This window comes from Apis dorsata, unplaced genomic scaffold, assembly GCF_000469605.1.
Source record: "Apis dorsata unplaced genomic scaffold, Apis dorsata 1.3 scaffold_416, whole genome shotgun sequence".
NCBI lineage: Eukaryota > Metazoa > Arthropoda > Insecta > Hymenoptera > Apidae > Apis > Apis dorsata.
Genome location: NW_006263671.1, coordinates 94,052 through 113,400, shown reverse-complemented (window position 1 = coordinate 113,400; position 19,349 = coordinate 94,052). Strand labels below are relative to the sequence as shown.

Sequence of the window (19,349 nt, the reverse complement as noted above, 5' to 3'; positions counted from 1 at the left end):
TAATAATAATAATAATAATAATAATAATAATAATAATAATAATAATAATAATAATAATATTTTTTTAATACATATTTTTACATTTTTTACATTTTTTTTTATAAAAATAAATATTTATATTTACACGTGATCTTGGCTTTACTTCTTTTCTTTCAGATTCCTCAACTTCCATATTTTCAATTCCTGAATCTATGTCAACACCAGAACTACTACATTGTTTATTAGTATTTTCTTCTATTTCCATTGGTAGCTCAGGATTCTGAAATTGCTGCTGTTTTAATGGTGATATTATTTGATCTGTAAATGTTTTAGATGGACCAGGTGTGTTTGGAGAAACAGGATCATTATTATGACTTATATTAACTGTTGAATTAAAGCTGTCCAAGCCTGCTAAACGAGCCATACGTCTTCTTCTTACCTATAATTGGAACATTTGATATTATATTTATAATTTTTTAATGTTTTGTTATTTTTTTATAAAATAATTTTTTAAAAAAATAAATAATATGATTTTTGAAATAATTTCTCATATTATTAATATTTAATAGGAAGATATGATTCAATAATCAAAACTATGTAAGATATGATCAAAAATTTACTATATTTATATCAAACACAAAGAACACACAATAACAATGAAAATAAAAAAATACTTTTATAAATATAAAGAATACATTATCTTTTTAAATAAATTTTATATTAAAGTAATCTTTCTAATTCTATATTATCATGAAATATATAATTTTTGTTTACATTATAAAAAAAAGAAATAAACATTGTAATTAATACCTCAACAAGAATTACCAAAGAATTATCTTAATTATATATTAATGGAAAAAATTAATTTTAATTTGTTAACGTTATATAATTATTTTAACACAATACCACAGTAGAAAAAGTAGTATTTTACAATTATTGTCTTGCTGATGAGACTTCTTTTTTATCTTGTTATTTTTTCTTATGCTCTTGCCTATCATGTTCCATTTCAGCTTAAATTTAGGAAACAAAGCAAGCATAAAGCGAAAGGAAGGTAACAACAAAACGGACTTACGGACGCTATTAAATAACGATTGAAAACGATGCATTGGTACTCACTTCCTCTTGGCTTAATTCGCTCATGGCGATTTCTTTATTTTTTTCTTTTGATGTCTTTAACCTCTGACACGATCACTTATGATCACACGTTTGTTGATATTATAAAAATTCTACGAAAAAAAATGTCTTCACTGTTCGAAAAATTCTGAACGAGATACGTCAAAAATTTGGACAGCCACTCCACATCTGTTTGCGTTTGGACGTGAAAGCAGCAATTCTACACTGCGTTACGGATAATCACTGTTAAGCTGCGTCGATTCTTCAAAACAGCTGAGCAACTAATATAAAACAGAACGCTCTCTTGCATTGATAATGATAACTAAAGTTCAATCAACATCTGCGGGTTACGCAGTGAAACAATAGTAAGGAAAGGGAATTCATCATTGTATAGCAAAAATGATCAACAATATAATCTAATACTCTATATTTATATATATTTATCATATAATATATTTATTATTTATTTTAATTTTCTTTCACATCAATAATTTAATGATTTGTATATAATGTTACTAAATATTATTACTGAAATTTTTAATTTATTGTAAATAGATTTAATAATTTAATTGATTATATTATCAAATATTGTTATTATACTTAATCATTGTCTATTGTCTATATATTATCACATAAAAAATATAAATTATATTTTAAAATATATATTAAATTATATATATTCTAATTATTATTTCAATTCAAATTATTTGTTATATATACAAATTTCTTATTAAATTTTTATTAAATATAATTTAAGGTTAAATAAGAAATTGAATTATGAATGTTAGAACGATATTATTAAAATTTCTTGATCAATAAATATTATTATTAAAATAATAACAAAATATAAAATTTAAAAATAATTTTTGATTTCTTAATACTTCTATTAGTCATATTTATTAATCAATTATTGTTAACAATTAAAAAATTGGTCGAGTCTGATTGGTTATTTCTTAGATTCAATATAATAATAATATTATATATATTGGTCAATATTATCTCGTTCTGCAGATAAAATCATTGTACGACATGTGTGTGTGAGCAAACAAAAGTGTATAATACAATAGTTGATAATAGTATACTTGATAACATAGTATATTTGCATAGTTTTTAAAAAATTTATATGTATATATTTGTTACGTGTATCTAAAAATATTATTTTTGACAAGTATCAAAATAGTATCGAGTATTAAGATGGTTTTTTAAATAAATATCAAATTAATTTAATTAATTTTAAACATAATAATAAATTAATTTTAAACATCGATTTTTTACGATATTTAATAATACGTGCTATAATGAATACAGAAGAAATTATTGATTTTGCGAAACTAGGTAAATATAATATAATATTCATATTTTACTAATTTCAATTTTTTATTCTTCTATTTATCTATCTATCTATCTATCTATCTATCTATCTATCTATCTATAATATTATTATAATATTTAACAAAAATTAAACATAAGTTATTAGTATTAATTCTTTTTTTATTTACAATATTTTATAGAACCAGATATTCAATCTTTGATAAAGAAGACTGTAGCAGTTCGTGAGTACTCTTATTCACCCTATAGTAAGTTTAAAGTTGGAGCTGCAATACTTTGTGATGATGGATCCATTTTCACAGGATGTAACGTAGAAAATGCATCTTATCCTGTAGGAACTTGTGCTGAAAGAACAGCAATTGTTAAAGCAGTGTCAGAAGGAAAAAGAAAATTCAAAGTTTTAACAGTAGTAGCTGATAAAAAAAATAATATTTTTACTACACCATGTGGATTTTGTAGACAAGCTATTGCAGAATTTGGTGACATACCAATTTATTTAACAGGACCTGATATGAAAAATGTGTTAAAAACGACATTAAGCAATTTGTTACCTCATGCGTTTGGAATTGGAAATGCAAAATTATTACAATAAATTTTTAATGAAAAAGATTAAGTCATATATATTAATATTTCTTAATATCTCTTTAAGTTCACTTGTTTTATATATTAATTATTTTATCAAGACATATTGTCTTTTAATGAAAATATATAATTATTATTGTTTTATTGTATATAATTAATGTTATTTTGTATTATATGAATTTGTCTATAAAAATTTGAATGAATGGTCTGACTGTAATAATTATGATGCTAGTTTTTATATATACAAATTTCAATAAATACAAAGACAATCCTTAAGAAAAAAATATTGTTACTATAATCTTATTCCTGAGTAGATTTTTTCTATGTTTACATAAAAACTGATTATTATATAATTTCTGAAGTATGTTTTTTCTAATTTACATTGTACTTTATAAGCAAGAATAACATAAGTATTATATACAATCAATATAATAATATAGCTTATATATGTACATGTTCTAGTATGACATTATACATAATTATTTCTTAATAATAAAAAATGCAAAAACAGGAACAAGACTGCACATGATATACGTTAAAGTCCCCATCTATGAAAATTTTTGTTTACCAAAAGGGACACCTGTAAAATAAATATAATTTTATTAGTAATGATTAATAATAATTAATCATTTATAAAAAAATGTATTATTTATATATTATATAATTAACAAATAAATAATGAAAATCATTTATGATTTTGTAATATATTGTAAATAAAGTTATAAAAAAATACCATCCAATATAACATTGACATAAATTTTCATTATTTGTAGCTTGTTGAATTAAAAGATCAACTTGACGTTGAACACTCAATGTTTCTTCATGAGAGAAATCACGTCCCGTTAATTTATCCCTTACTCTTGTAATAATAGCAAGAGCTTTTTTGTTTAATGCCTCTGGTTGATTAGTATCACCTATAATAATAATAAATTTTCATTCATTTTTTATGATATATATCATTTATAATTTTCAATTATATATTTATTAATTATTATAATATTTTGTTTACAATAATTTTTCCTACTTAAAAAATAAAAAAAATTAAATTCCAGATAAATAGTTTACCTCCATTTTCAACACTACATGGTACTCCTTTCTTTGGTAATGTGGCAGTAAGAGAATCTAATGCATCGCTCTGCTCTTGATTACTGCTAGCACTCATTCCCTGAGCATCAGATCTTTTACCTTTCAGTGCAGCATTGTCCATTAATCGCCAATTTAATAGAGGATCATATACAAATGCTTCTAATACTGCCATTAAACTATCCTTATTACGATGTAACACTGACATTACAGATTCACAAGTTCTTCTATATGTGCCCTCGATTCCCGTTACTTCCATCGCATTGATTAACATTCTTGTTAATCGAAATGGGATTTTCTCAGGAAATTTCTCTCGAGTCATAGCCACTTCAAAACAATCTCCGAAATCGATATGCAATATTTTCCCGCTTAAACGATCCAACATCAAATTAGATGGATGTCGATCACCAAGACCAAGGATATAGCCCACCATAGACATTACAGCGAGAGAACGTGTATAATTTGTCCTACGATCAAACCATACTTCGCTTGATGGTGATTTTAACCAAAGAAGCCGCGATAAATCATCACCATATGTGTGCTCAAGGGCATGTTCAAATACTTCAACTTTTTGCATAAGCATAAGATGATCATAACCTGGGGCCATCTATAAATCAAATTGTTATAATTGAATTAATTAAAATAAAGTATTAACACATATAAAATATGTACTTACTCTTAACATTATTTTATGTTCTATATTTAATAGTATTTTTTTCTTTTCTCTATAATCTCTGATAAGTGTATGTAATGTATCACAATGTGGTACCCAACCAATTAAACCACTATTTGTGGACAATGGAATTACTGCATACCTCTAAATATAAAATATCAAATTTAATTGATAAAATTGATAAAATATTATATATTTAATAAATTAATTATTTAATTAATTATTTGATAAATATTATATTATAAAATTTAGTTTTTTAACATATATTTACTTGAATAGTAAGATTTCTTCTAAATGTATCTGGATCATGTAATAAAAGAGTATTGACTAGACCAAATAACTGCATTACACGTTCATCCTGTCTGAGATCTTCATGTCCTTTCAAAAGGAACATATAATCTTTACCATTACTACCTGCAAATATTAGACATTTAAGACATTTTATACATTTTATTCAATGTTACATTAAATTATCTAATGAAATTCAAAGATTACTGACCTTTTATACATAATTTTCGCGGTCGCTGTTTGCTGGTTATTACTTGCATAGAACTATGTATACTTGCTATTCTAACTATTGGCTGTCCCGGACTATAACTTCCCGGTACAGCCAGTTCTAAATCCCTACAAAGAAGTAATTTAGGACTAACATATTGAAGTTCTAAACTAGTTAACTGCGGTAATTGTCGAGATATCCTTCTAAAGACATGATAATATAAATCCCAAGCTTGATTTAAATCTCGAACATTGCGTGAAGCTTTATATCTGCGGCACCATTCTTGTGCTTCCATTAAATCTCTGCCATAAGCTTGATTAAAGGAAGTTTCTTTCAAAGTCTGTGGACCTCTTTCTAACATTGCATGTAAAGGTTCCAATGTATCAAACATTCCTCGAACATTTCTTTCGCCGAAGTATAATCTGCTAGCTTCTTCTAATCCTTCATGCCATAGTTCATGCCAGAGAATTGCAACTCTAATTAATTCATCGCTAGCCATCATTGCTTGTTGTACTAATGTTGGACTATGTTCACACATATTTTTAAGAATTTTATTGGCAGCAGTCTTTCTAGCATGACTAGCACTTTTCGATGCTACAGTCAAAGGATAAACCAAGGCTTGTGGATGCGTTTTTCCAATATCTATTAGAAGATGATGTATGCATCGACCAACTAAAGCTCGGGGTGTGTCTATTCTTGCTATAAGTTGCGGAATTACTTGTAACCAAGTATTGATTTCAATTAAACGGATACCTTCGACAATAGCTTCATATACCTCTGGCCACTGACCATAATCAAACCATAAAGTCAATAAACGAAGTGTATCTTGCAAAGAATTACCATGAGAAAGATTAATAGATCTAAAAAATCCTTCAACTGCTGGTACAGTAAATTGAGATATATACTGTGAACTAGAAAGATTATTATGAGTCCCGTTTCCTGGAATATTCTCAGTATTTGAATCACCTTGCTGATGTTTATAAAATAAAACTGTTTCAAAATTAGTATAAGCGAAAGCATGCCATGCTTTGTACCAAGTAGGATCATGTTCTGTAGCTGCAGCATAATAAGATAGCACAGCTGGTATAGAATGTTCATTTATGCCTTGCAATGCTTCTAACCATTCTCCAAGCTTTAAATAACATCTGGCGAGTAATCTTTTTCTTATTTCCTGTTGTTTCTCGTCTTCTTGATTGACTACTGATAGAGTTGTCGGTTGTAAAGACATCTGTACAAATCTTTGCAGTTGATTATATGCTTCTTCTCGTTTATTTGCTACCCACATGTGTTTACAATAGGCAAATGTTACTTGAGGATGAGTAGTCGGTAATGCTTGGACAGGAGTTAATGAAGGATCTGTTCCAAGTAACATAACTAATGTTTTATGACATAACATTAAGCTACCACTTTTTCTGCAAAGACTAGCATATTTCAACCATGTATACATATCATCTTGAGGTGAAACTACTAATGTGTGAACCTGTATAATCTTTTGCCAATCTTCAACTATTCTTTGTCCACCTTGAAGCCTTTCCCACCACATGGACTTAATGGTAGATCTTCTTTCAGGGACTAATTTAAATTGTATCACTTCCTCTAGTTCTGCTAATTTTTGGACTTCTACCATAGCATTATAAGCTCTTTGATAGCTTTCACCAGCCATAGCAGTCAATTCTGTATCTAGCAAATCTCTAGCACTATCAATAAGTTGATGGGCAATATTGTATTGTTCATCATGAATTGCTAAAACAGCTCTATAAAAGGCACCATCCTGAGTATCCTTTGGTATTAAAGAGACATATTTTTCCATACTTTCCCATTGATTTAAACCCCATGCTGCAGCTGCTGCCATTCTAGCCATTCTCTGTTTAGTTTCATCATTTTGATGAAACCATTGTTTGGTAGCAACATCATGCAATTGTCCCCATTCTCCAAGAGCTTCCAAGCAACGCATTTCACCTAAAGTCGATTCTACATCTGTAGAATCGCTTTCTAGTCTTTCTCTATATAATTGTAAAGCTTTATCCCAATTATGTAGTTTTTCATACCAACGAACTTGTACTTTTAGATCTTGTTGATTATTCTGATTCATAACATATTCCAATAAACCTTCTGCAGCTTCTTTCTGCTGAAGTTTGTTATTAATAGAGATTAAAGATTCAAAAACATTACTATTTCTGCTTTTATGAAATTCATCTTCTTTATAATGTAACGCTTTTGCATAAGCTCTACAATGCATTGCTCTTTCACCTAAAATTTTATTGTCTAAAGGTAATGGTCCTTTGTCACAATGTTCCATAAATTCTGCTAAATTTAAGATCGTTTGTGTTATCTCTGGAAGATCAGGAACCATTAATGCTTGTTGTAAGGTTTGTATAAGTTCCGCCTTATAAGTATCGTCTAATTCGGTCCAACAAGAAACGAAAGCCGCATTAAATAAATCTCTAGGTAATTTGGAATAGGTCTGTGCAAGAGCCCAACATGATCTTAATGCTGGTGACGGTGATTCTTTGAGCAAACCAATCGACAAACTTCTTAGCCATTCCAGCCAATCATCCTTTGAAACTCTTCTTGTTGCAGTCCAGGCTTTTTGAAGATTTGAGGCAGATACGTGTAATCTTTTAATCGTAGTTGTGTCAGATGATGTTAACGATAAGTCACGATTTTTATTTCTTGAATGTCGATGTCTCATTAATAGATAATCCTCACCGTCAGCAACAGTTGTTTCTGTCAAAATTTTATCAATTAAAACTTCATAACGTGAATTAACAATTTTATGTTTCGTCATAATTTTTTGTACTAATAAGATAAAGATCTGATATTTTTTTCCTAATTGTATCACCAATGCACATAGTGTATCCATTGCTGTATTTCGTAACTCTGGACACTGATCTAGAGTTCGTACTAAAGGATGCACAATTCTGGATGCAAAATCTGTAAAATCTAATGTATCTGCTAGATGATCAACAGTTTCAAGTGCTACTTTATTTACAGTTATTGGGCAATCAGTAGCATGAAATAATTTTACAATTGGTGGTAAAACTAAATGAAGATAATTATCCAGATTATTTCCAAATTTTTGAAGTGCTTGAAGAAGTTTGACTGTAACTGATTTATCTTTGCTTGTGTCATGTGTTAAAACTCTTAATATTTGTGGCATTAACTGTGGTAAATAAATCTTAAACTCTGCACCCAATGCAACAGCAATATGTTCAACTAAAAGTATCAGAGTACTCTGTAATGGACTATTCACTGTCCAAAATTCTTTAATTAAATTAAATATATCATCTAAATAGTTTCTAATATGCTGCTTCACAATGGCAATAAGAATAGCCAATTGTTGAAATAGATATTCACGAAAATTAACATCTGCTGTACGAACTACATTAAGGAAACTTGGCATCACTTGAGAAATATATGGAACACATTTAATTCCTAAGCTTTTGAATATAAAAGTTACAGCTTGAACTACCATAGTATGATGTTGCGATAATGTTGGATCACGAATGATTCTCATAAGAGTTGCAATAGCAATGGCTGGATAATATTCTTCTAAAGTTGAAGAGGACATGTTGACTAACATTTCGCTAGTAGTTAAATCTTGTGTATTTTCAGTTTCACTTTTAGTATCAGCCATAGAAGTAAGGGTATCCAATTGAGAATCAATCTGACCAAGGTTCATTTTATGTTTATATGGATCTAAAGCACCTAATAATCCAAGAACTCTTATAGTTTCTCTTCTAATAATTAGTTGTTGTTCTGTTTTTAAAAAATTTATCAATACATCTAGTAATGAAGGATATTGCATATATGGCTTAACAACATGTCCTGTACTTCCCACTAGTTGTCCAAGAACCCATAAAGCAACTCCTCTTTTTTCTGGAGAACTCGCGTCGACTAGCATTTCAAGCAATATAGAAAGAAGTTCAGGCATCCATTGTTGCATTTCAGCACCATTAACTTCTGCTAAATCACCAATAGCGCGTAATATAGCTAAAATTACACCAGGATTTGATTCAGGCTCTTTTAATTTTGGAACAAGAACTTTTAGAATAGGTTCCATATATGGTCGAATAAGTCTAGGTGCACTGACTACTAAATGATCCAACATTCGTGCAGCTTGTTCCTTGTTACGACCCATACCTGAATGTTCTAATTCAGTTAAAAATTGTATAAGTGTTTTACGTAAAGAAGGCATAACATATGCTGGATTCATTGTGCTTAATCGTCCGATTGTGCGAATTGCTAATTCCCTTATTTCAAACATTTCATCATTCATTGCAATAAATAGTGCAGAAAGATTTTCTGCTTGTGCTAAATGAATATCAAATGAATCATCCAGAGAAGCTAAAACCCAAAGTCTTACATCAGGATCTGTATCAGTTATACCTACAACTAATAATTTTCCAAGAACAGTAGAGACAGTATTAGTCACTGTAGGTCCAGGTTGATTTAATGCTAATCGTAATAATCTTGAACATGTTCTTACAGCCTCCAATCGAACTTCTGCTTGTTCAGATGTAAGAAAATGATCAGCACATCGCCTTACAAATTGCAAAAGTGGATTACCATCAAAATTAAATGTTCCTAGAGTTTTCAAAGCTAAAACTGTAGATGGAATATCCACTTCAGTTGGAGGACCAGATATAGGACTAGTTGCAGTCCATGGTGCACCAGGATGTCTTAAGGGTTTCTGCATCAAAACTTGAGATAACATTCGTAAAAGTCCTTGAGATATATCAGGTTTTAATGATGGAACACTATGAGCTAGTTCTCTGAGAGAAGTTGTAAGAATAGGACTTAATCCAGTTTGTAACATAGATTCTAACAAATCTCTCACATCTGCAGCTATAACTTGTTTTACTGCATGTCCAAGTAAAGTTATACAAATGAATACTGCAGGCTCCAAAGATGCTCCACGTTTCTTAGTAGACATTTCCTTAGAAGGTAATAAACTTTTGATCATTTCCATAATTTTTGAAAGATAAGGATTTATTGAATCTTCTACTGCAACTGCTATAAATCCAATTGTTGTAAATGCAGCATATCTATCTTTTTCTCTACTACGTAAAGTCATTAAAAGATATGCTAGTGATTCTCTCAAATGATCTTTTGTAAATTTTTCTTTATTAAATGCTGCAAGTCTTGGTAACAACATCATAAGAGCATGTTGAATATGTGGATTTCTAGATATTCTCTGATTCATTACATCATTATATATATCATCTAATCGTTCTTGCATTAAACAACGACATACTGCAGATTCATGTGATGGATATAATGTCTGTTGAGAATTAGTCGAATTTTGAGAGGAATTAGACCATTTAGATACTATTGTTGTTTTTAATCGAGGCATTAATGATAATATGTCATTCTCATTTTGTTGAGTAGAACAATTTAATCGTTCCATTAAAGCTTCATAATTTTTTTCCCATTGAATATTACTACATCTTAGTAATTCATTTAATATTAATAGTGAACCATGTATTCTATCATCTTTATTTACTCCTCTTTCTCTAGTATATATTTCCTCAAATCCTGTTACTATTTCATCATAACATTGTTTGTACCATTGTGATTTGTGCATTTGTTTTGCTGTTTCCCTCTGTGCAGTAACAACTAAAGCAGCTCTCAATGCTTCAACAGCACCTTCTCTTATCACAGGTTTTGGATCACGTATTGCATTAAATATGAGTTCAAAAAATGGTGTCACTTGTTGAAAAAAATATGTTGGCATAGAAACAGCAAGTTCTCTTAAAACAAGAACAGCAGCATGTCTTTTACCTTCATGTCTATCACCACCAAGCCATTCAAAGGCACGCTTTACTTCAAATTCTACATATTCTGCTGTATAAGTACCAGAAACTAATGCTAGTTTACCAACTGTTTTAGCAGCTAATTCCATAACACCCACATCATTAGAAGGTAATAAATTCCTTAAATAATTTGCAAATCTTATAGTTCTTGTATTAATGTTTCCCACATCAGCTCCAATAAGGCAAACTATAGCTAAGATACCTCCTTTTTTTTCATTTACATCTGAACCAGATACCATTTCAAATATATGATGATTAAATTCATCCATAAAAGCTGTAATTTCTTCCTGTGATACTTCACGTAGTTCTGTTTTGACATAGAGACATAAGTCTCTAGCTGCTTTATTACGTATTTCTTCATTTCTGGATTTAAGTCTTTGAACAAATTGTTGTACAAGTATACTTGACATTGTTAAAAATTTTTAAATGCCAATTCTACAATATTATTTTTATAAATCTTCACATATGTTATCTAAAAAAATAACATTTTTAAATATGAAAAAAAGATATTTAAGAAAAGATATAAATTAGTATTATTTCTCACATATCTACTTGACATCACACGAATTTTGCGTTTGATAATACATCATTTTTGTGATTGTCATTATTTCTTTTAATTCCTTGATGTGTGATTAAAATTTAAATGTTTTCAATTACATTATTATAGTACGTCTGTCATATAAATTTTTCATGTTTTGATACTCGTCAATTACGAGTTGAATAAATAATAAATCGAGATCTCTTATTCTCTTATTTGTGTGTCATAAACACACAAATAATTGAATTATTTTAATGCCATTAATTTAGTAAATTTATAATAAATATAGAAAAACAATTATGATGCGTTGTTCGAAAGAACTATCTTAAGTTTATAACCTCTACATTGGTTAATAAGAGATGCTCAACTAAATTGTGCGCTTTGAATACTCCCCCACTCTTTTTGATTAAATATTTGTATGTTTCCTACTGTTTCTAATTCATATCTAGTTTATACTATTGTAATCAAAAATAATTAAAAAAAATATATAATAGAAAAAATTTTAAATTATTTAGTACATATTTAAATAAACTAACTATATAATAATAATATATTAAATAAACTAACTATATAATAATAAAAGAAACTAAATATTTTAAATATGTAAATAAATAGATTGATAAATTCAAACTTATACCAATTTTAATTTTATTTTTTTATATAATCAAAATAAATGTCCCAAAATTACTGTAGTATTACAAAGCTATTAATTCTATAAGTAAATATTTTAATTTAGATTTGTTATTAATGTTTCTAAAAAAGAGAAAGAATTTTTAATGAAATAGCTAAAGTTTAACATTATTATTTTTAAATTTTATAAAATCAGTCATTTCAAAATTATATTTTTATTTAATAAATAATAATTTATATTCATTTACATTTTTTGTATGAATTAAGTAGATGTATATGTATATATATAAATATAAATATATGTATATATAATATAAATATATGTATTAATACAATAAATATATTAATAATATAGTTTATAATACTATACAAATAATATAAAATAAATATAAGTATACTGAAAATTTATTTATCAATCAAATATACATATATATTTTTTATTACAATAGGTAAGTATCTTGTGTAAATACTCACTTATATATTTATAGTAAGTTATATTCATAGTAAGTTCATTCATTGTTTATCTAGTCACGTGATTAAAATGGTTTTTTTTTTTAATATGCAGCTAATTAAAATCTAGTTATGAAATTAAAATATATTATCGATAAATTATTATTAATATTAAACTGAATCTAATTTTATAAACATATATTGAAAAATAATTTAAATATAAATTTTAATATTAATAGTTTAATATATTCAATAGATATATTCAATCTAAAAGTGTCATAACCTTTTTATTAATGATGAAACATAAGTTTTAATGACTTTCCATTTTGTGAATTGTTTAGTTTCTAGATATATGAGCATATTAAAAAATGACACTTTGGAAGTTCTTTACCAGAAATATTATTTCACAAAAAATAAAATTTTGTAAATCGCCAATTATACATAAACAATTATTTTATATATATTTAACATCATCAGCCAGAATTAATCGAAAAACCTGTATATTTAACACTTTAAGATATTATGGAACAAATACTTTAGAAACTAAAACTTTAAATTCCACTGTACGATTTATTACAAAAAAAAAAGAAACTTCAGAATTGAAAAACCTAATTGTGCTAGCAGTACCTGAGAAATGGAGGTTATTCAGTGCTATTACTTTTTTACTAATTTCATCTACTATAACAATGGCAGTACCATTTTGTTTAGGAAAATTAATTGATATCATTAATACAAATGATAAAAAAGATATGAAGAAAAATCTTAATCAATTATGTATCATTTTATTTGGAATATTTGCTTTTGGAGGTTTATGTAATTTTTGCAGAGTATATTTAATGTCTACTACTGGACATAGAATTACTCAATCTTTAAGGAAACAATTATATGCTGCTATTCTTCGACAAGAAATAGCAATTTTTGATAAATGTAATACAGGAGAATTTGTTGGTCGATTATCTGGTATAAATTCAAATTTCAAAATTTTATTATATAAATATTATTTTTTCATATTTGATTATTTTTAGGAGATACACAACTTGTTAGCAATGCTCTGACAAGCAATATATCAGATGGATTACGTTTTGCCTTCATGAGCATTTCTGGAATATCTATGATGTTTTATACTTCTCCTAAATTGGCTATAGTTAGTCTAGCAATTGTTCCACCAGTTGCTGGTTTAGCTATAGTATGTGGTCGTTTTTTAAAGAAGATTTCCAGAGACATACAAAACAATTTAGCATCACTAAATATAATATCTGAAGAAAGAATTAGCAATATAAGAACAGTAAAAGCTTTTTCAAAAGAAATAAATGAAACCAATTATTATAATTCTCAACTAGATAATATGCTTAAAGTTTGTTATAAAGAAAGTTTATGCAGAGGAATGTTTTTTGGATTAACTGGTTTCTCTGGAAATATGATTATTTTATCGGTATTATATTATGGTGGAGCTATGATTTCTGATTCCTCTCTTACAATTGGAAGCTTAAGTGCATTCTTAGGGTATGCTGTATATGTTGCAATTTCTTTGAATGGATTATCTTCATTTTATAGCGAATTAAATAAAGCATTGGGTGCAAATATACGTTTAGTTGAATTGATTGAAAAAGAATCAGCAATACCAATTTATGGTGGTGAAATTCTGAAAAATCAGCTATCAGGTGATATTGAATTTCGCAATGTCAGTTTTGCTTATCCTACAAGAGAGAATACATGGGTTTTGAAAAATTTCAGTTTAAAAATCCCTTCATGTACAGTAGTTGCTATTGTTGGAGCATCAGGTTCTGGAAAATCTACAATAGCTTCACTCTTATTAAGATTTTATGATCCTAATTTAGGATCTATACTTTTAGATAATTATGATCTTAAGTTTCTTAATCCAGCATGGGTAAAATCACAGATCAGTATTGTTTCTCAGGAACCTATTCTCTTTAGTGGAACAATAAGAGAAAACATATTGTATGGAGCAATAAACTCAGTAAAATATAATGTAGAAGAGATTGCAAAATGTGCACACATTTTAGAATTTACAGAAAATATGCCAAATGGTTTAGATACAGTAGTGGGAGAACGAGGCATTACCCTTAGTGGAGGACAGAGACAGAGAGTTGCTATTGCTAGAGCATTAATAAAGGTAAATTTATTATTGGAATCAAAGTTATCTAATAAGAATTATATATAAGAATTATATATTTTTAATATTTAGAATCCCAAAATCTTAATTTTGGATGAAGCCACAAGTGCATTAGATGCGGAAAGCGAACATTACGTACAAAAAGCTTTAGAAAAAGCTGTTCAAGGAAGGACAGTTCTCACTATAGCTCATAGATTAAGTACAATAAAAAATGCAGATAAAGTCATTGTTTTGAAACAAGGACAAGTGATAGAAACTGGGAGTTATAAAGAACTTATGAATTTAAAAGATAGTTATTTTAATAAGTTAATTCAACATCAAACTTTTACTTAAATTAATAAAAGCATAATTAAATTGATATATTATGAAAATTATATGTATATATTGTTAAAAACATGTAAACTAAAAAACTAACAAATTGTATGAAAATAATTTATAAAGGTATTGAAAGTCATATTTGTAATAAATAATGATTAAATTTATTGATTTAATTTTTGAAATACAATGTTTTATTCTGAAATTATTTTGTATCATATATTTTTTACTATGAAATTTCAAATCATTAAATTTGTATAAACTTAAAATTTAAAAAATTCAATTTGATATACGTTTATTTATTAAAATAATATATATGAGACATTTATTACAAATTATAATTTATAATCATAAGAATTACAAAACTATATTCTAAAATATAAAGCAGGTATTATAAATAATTCCACTTTGGTAATGATTTTTAATATATTTTCTATAAAATATTGTACACTGTTATTTCTTAAATTATATCAATGTTTTATATCATTGTTCTATATGTTGTCTTTAAATTACTATAATAAATGTTACTATAATTATTTTTAAGAAGAAGAATTATCTTTAGACTTAAATCTGCATAAAAATATTTGATGAAAATATGTGACCAGAAGCAAATTATTGTAATTAAACTAAGATAAATTTTTAATTTTATTTATTTAAATTAATTTAAATAAATGTGTTTTATGAAATAAAATTTCCATTTTAAAAAAAAAGAAAATGTTGTAATATTCATATTATTTGACAAGTATTTAATTATTATATTTATATATTGGAAAATAGAGCAAAACATAAAGAGTAATCACCATTTTTTAATTGGAAAGAATTAATTTTTTATCTTTGCTATGTTTTATATAGCAATACATTTTTTTATCAATTAAATAATTAAATGGAATTCATGTTTTGATCCCATCCATTTATGTTTAATACAATTGAAATATTTGTAAATTTCAGTCATTTTTGTGAATATATATTATTAATAAATAGTACTGATTTTTTAAAATTGACATATTTTTCATTTTTCATTATTTCCAATTATTAAAATTCAAAATTATTTCTTGTGACTTTATACAATCAGTAATTAATTTAGCTTATAATTGGTCAGATCTATGCTCCTATTTGCCAATAAAATATTCTGTAAAGCACTAAAATTCATGTTTAAATGCTTCTTTTTTTATATCACATATTGTATTATGTTAGGAGCCATAAAAATTTCATATGCTTTAATTACAAACACAGCCATATCCTAAGTAGAAACTTCATTCACATAAATTTATTATGAAATTTTTTACAAATTGATTTGAATTAAGATCCAAATCATAGTCAAAACTGATAACTAATATTATAATGTTTTGGAAATAGGCAGTGTTTTGCTTTCTATAGGAGCTTAGAAATTCATATGAACAAGTCTCTGTACAATACCAAATTGATTTAGTAATAATTATGAAATTGAATGAGTAGTAATTATAAAGTTAATGAAACAGTAATATAATATATGATTAGAGAATTTCTAGTAAATCATCTTACAATATTTCTTTATGCATCTCATATATTAAATTACTTAAAGAAAATCATACAAATCATATTTGAAATACAATACAAATTTTTATCATTTAAACAAATTCTATTTTTTCTATTTTTCTTTTTTATGTTTTCTATTAAAATCAAAATCAAATATTAAAAAATATGAATAAAATCTTCTTCTTACATATCATTAACTTCTAGATGATTGTACTGTTTCTTGTTCCATGACTTCATCATCTTGTTGAAACACGGATAATGTTTCTTCTTCATCTACATCCATTAATTCCACCTCTTTCTGTTCTTTTTTATTCATTATATTTTCAATTACTATGTCACTATCATGTATTTTATTTATAGTAGAAGTTATATTATTACCTTGTAATTGTGCTACATTACTATCTTTAATAGACATTTTTTCTTTGTTTTCTGATTGACATATTATTGGAGAATTTTGCAGATTTTCTGATTTTTCTGTTATTTCAATAATTGATGAAATGTTTTCTTTAATTTTAATAGACTCTATATTTTTTGGTTCCTCAACAATAGGAATTGGATCAGGTACTATAGTTTTTATGATACTGCTCTCATCTTCTCCAATTTCTGTGATAATTAAATCATTTTTCTTTTGATTCTGATTGAAATGTTTTGTTACATTAGTTTTGGAACATGGTTCTTCTATTATAGATTTTGAGTTCTTTATTAATTCTACTTCTTTAGTTTGATCTTTCAAATTTTCTATATCAACAGACAAATTCTCTGAAGTATTTATAGTCTCCTCTGTACTTATATTATCAGTAGATAATATTAAATTATTTGTCAATTGTTCTGAATTGTTTGTTGTTGATGTACTTTCCATATCTAGAGATTTTTTATTTGAAATAGATGTATCAATAATTGATTGAATGTTTTCTACTTCAGTACCTAATTTTATTGTATTTTCCAAATTTTTATTAGTATTTAGATTTTCAACAATTGGACTAATTGATTCTTTATTATCCAACACAGTTTTGAGTTCAATATCTGATTTAACTAATATATCTTTACTTTTATTTGATCCTTCTTGTACATGTATTGACATTAATTCAACTTCTGTCTTTTCATTTATCTTAGAATTATCTATATAAAATTTTGTCGATTTATTTTCATTTGTGCTAAAATCTTTTGTTTGGAAAGTAGTTTGTAATTTTCTTGAGGAATCTATAGCATCTCCTCCTTCATTTATCAATTCTAAACTAGGTTGAGAACTAGTATCTTCATTCATAATTGCTTCTGAAACATCACTAATAATTCCAGAATTTTCAGGAACTATGGTTGACAGATTTTGTATTGCAGAACCAATTTGTGAATCCTGTGTTTGTGCTTGAGAATTCAAATTGGAAACTCCGGAAAACTCCGAAGTAGTTTGTATAAAATTAGATACTACAATATCTGACTTAGATGTTGATTCTACTTTCTCATGTGAAAGTTCTTCCGTATCAAATACATTTTTTACTACAGTATTAGTTGGTACAACAGTATGTAACAAAGGCGTTTCATTTTCAACGGTATGCACGCTAATTGTAACTGTGGAAGAACAGTCCTTTTCCCAATATTCCATTTCTACATCCTGAGGAGGCTGTGTTACAGATGGATCTTCATCTACTGATCCATTTACCATGCCATCTCCATTTTCATTTCTCCTGGTTATTGGTCCAGGTTCTCTAGTAGAAACAACTAAGATATTTTTTTCAATAGCTCTCATAAATTTGTCAACTCTATTGTATTCCTTGCGCGGTGCTGTTAATAATTCACAAATTCGTTGAACAGTGAACGGAGCGTTTGCAAATGATTCCAAACGCTCCAAGAGATTGCTTTTCATCATATCATAATTGAAATGCTCAACATTCGGACACGGTGCAAGATCAAGCGTCGGACAACTTTCATAAAATTCGGTCATCACGCGAGTAAGTTTTTCCCTAAACAATGTTTTAATTAGTGACCACTGATAAACAGGATCACCAGTTTTCGCAACCCAACATAAATAATCCTCGAGCTCTCGAGGTATTTCACTTGGACGCACTTTCTGAAATTCGTCAAGGGCTTGCAATACCTCCTCCAAATTATCCATCTTCACCTCCTGCTACCCCCTCCGCCTTCTTTTGTTTGCTAAATAATTATTGTCAATACTTTTCGTTAGATTGTAAAAGACTTACAGCAAAACTTTTTGCAAGAAATAATGAAAAACGCAAACACACCGGGTATTAAATAGCAACAATGAAAGGCAGGGGACGAAACAGGGCTACCAATATCTTAAAAATATGTCAACGTTGACAGCATTTGGTTAGCTCTCATGTGCTTTCATTTATTATATTATTTTTTTCAATGAACAAGATGAATTACGATTTTTAAACATTTGAAATCGAATCTTTAGAATCTATTTTAATTTCTTTTATAATACATATAATATTCAGGTATTTTTTCATATAGAATATATTTGTAAAATTTACATCAATAAAAAAATCAAAATAATACTATATATCTGTTCATTATAAATACTTTTGTATATCTAAAAATATCTAATAAGATTAAAATTTTATATTATATTGTAAAAGTGAAACAGATATAGTAAAAGTAAAAGTAAAACAATATAATATTATATATATTATATTATTTATAAAATTAATATTATACCAAATATATTTATAAATAACATA

General features: G+C 27.0%; 5 protein-coding genes across 8 annotated transcripts in view; 2 read left to right on the top strand and 3 right to left on the bottom strand.

Annotated features, from left to right (window-relative positions):
* Nucleotides 1–1,497, bottom strand: part of LOC102675055 (ubiquitin conjugation factor E4 B) — a 6,312-nt gene extending 4,815 nt beyond the window's left edge. The window contains exons 1-2 of one of the 2 annotated variants that reach the window (XM_006619463.2): nucleotides 1,052–1,497; nucleotides 125–418 (exon numbers count right to left, since the gene is read on the bottom strand). In XM_006619463.2, the coding sequence (XP_006619526.1) occupies nucleotides 125–403 (279 nt within the window). In that variant the 5' untranslated portion in view covers nucleotides 404–418; nucleotides 1,052–1,497. The remainder of the gene's footprint in view (nucleotides 1–124; nucleotides 419–1,051) is intronic. The other variant, XM_006619462.2, reaches the window with a different exon arrangement.
* A 606-nt stretch (nucleotides 1,498–2,103) lies between these two features.
* Nucleotides 2,104–3,146, top strand: LOC102675283 (cytidine deaminase-like). 2 transcript variants are annotated; one of them, XM_006619464.2, is made up of 3 exons: nucleotides 2,364–2,427; nucleotides 2,604–2,645; nucleotides 2,724–3,146. In XM_006619464.2, exons 1-3 carry the CDS (start codon nucleotides 2,391–2,393, stop codon nucleotides 3,011–3,013), a joined length of 369 nt encoding a protein of 122 aa, XP_006619527.1. In that variant the 5' UTR covers nucleotides 2,364–2,390; the 3' UTR covers nucleotides 3,014–3,146. The 2 variants fall into 2 exon arrangements, with proteins under 2 accessions (XP_031368160.1, XP_006619527.1); XM_031512300.1 differs by having other exon boundaries at nucleotides 2,104–2,427; nucleotides 2,604–3,146.
* A 129-nt stretch (nucleotides 3,147–3,275) lies between these two features.
* On the bottom strand, nucleotides 3,276–12,015 carry LOC102675417 (serine/threonine-protein kinase mTOR). 2 transcript variants are annotated; one of them, XM_006619465.2, is made up of 7 exons: nucleotides 11,616–12,015; nucleotides 5,259–11,543; nucleotides 5,031–5,173; nucleotides 4,763–4,903; nucleotides 4,069–4,693; nucleotides 3,737–3,917; nucleotides 3,276–3,583 (listed from the first exon to the last, which is right to left on the bottom strand). In XM_006619465.2, the coding sequence occupies exons 2-7, from the start codon at nucleotides 11,479–11,481 to the stop codon at nucleotides 3,568–3,570; spliced, it is 7,329 nt and encodes a 2,442-aa protein (XP_006619528.1). In that variant the 5' UTR covers nucleotides 11,482–11,543; nucleotides 11,616–12,015; the 3' UTR covers nucleotides 3,276–3,567. The 2 variants fall into 2 exon arrangements, with proteins under 2 accessions (XP_006619528.1, XP_031368159.1); XM_031512299.1 differs by having other exon boundaries at nucleotides 11,624–12,015.
* A 725-nt stretch (nucleotides 12,016–12,740) lies between these two features.
* Nucleotides 12,741–15,343, top strand: LOC102675561 (ATP-binding cassette sub-family B member 10, mitochondrial). The gene is made up of 3 exons (XM_006619466.2): nucleotides 12,741–13,649; nucleotides 13,715–14,823; nucleotides 14,896–15,343. The coding sequence occupies exons 1-3, from the start codon at nucleotides 13,058–13,060 to the stop codon at nucleotides 15,154–15,156; spliced, it is 1,962 nt and encodes a 653-aa protein (XP_006619529.1). The 5' UTR covers nucleotides 12,741–13,057; the 3' UTR covers nucleotides 15,157–15,343.
* Nucleotides 15,344–16,156: 813 nt separating this feature from the next.
* Nucleotides 16,157–18,956, bottom strand: LOC102675700 (serine/threonine-protein phosphatase 4 regulatory subunit 2). The gene has a single exon (XM_006619467.2). The coding sequence runs from the start codon at nucleotides 18,761–18,763 to the stop codon at nucleotides 16,847–16,849; it is 1,917 nt and encodes a 638-aa protein (XP_006619530.1). The 5' UTR covers nucleotides 18,764–18,956; the 3' UTR covers nucleotides 16,157–16,846.
* Between the last annotated feature and the right edge of the window lie 393 nt (nucleotides 18,957–19,349).

Coding starts and splice junctions, on each gene's coding strand:
- LOC102675283 (XM_031512300.1), top strand. CDS start 2,391: ATGAATACAGAAGAAATTATTGATTTTGCGAAACTAG. Junction 2,428..2,603: donor TATTGATTTTGCGAAACTAG/GTAAATATAATA, acceptor AATATTTTATAG/AACCAGATATTCAATCTTTG.
- LOC102675417 (XM_006619465.2), bottom strand. CDS start 11,481: ATGTCAAGTATACTTGTACAACAATTTGTTCAAAGACTTAAATCCAGA. Junction 4,904..5,030: donor GAAGAAATCTTACTATTCAA/GTAAATATATGT, acceptor TTTTATATTTAG/AGGTATGCAGTAATTCCATT. Junction 4,694..4,762: donor AACATAAAATAATGTTAAGA/GTAAGTACATAT, acceptor TTTGATTTATAG/ATGGCCCCAGGTTATGATCA.
- LOC102675561 (XM_006619466.2), top strand. CDS start 13,058: ATGACACTTTGGAAGTTCTTTACCAGAAATATTATTTCACAAAAAATA. Junction 13,650..13,714: donor ATTTGTTGGTCGATTATCTG/GTATAAATTCAA, acceptor GATTATTTTTAG/GAGATACACAACTTGTTAGC. Junction 14,824..14,895: donor TTGCTAGAGCATTAATAAAG/GTAAATTTATTA, acceptor TTTAATATTTAG/AATCCCAAAATCTTAATTTT.
- LOC102675700 (XM_006619467.2), bottom strand. CDS start 18,763: ATGGATAATTTGGAGGAGGTATTGCAAGCCCTTGACGAATTTCAGAAA.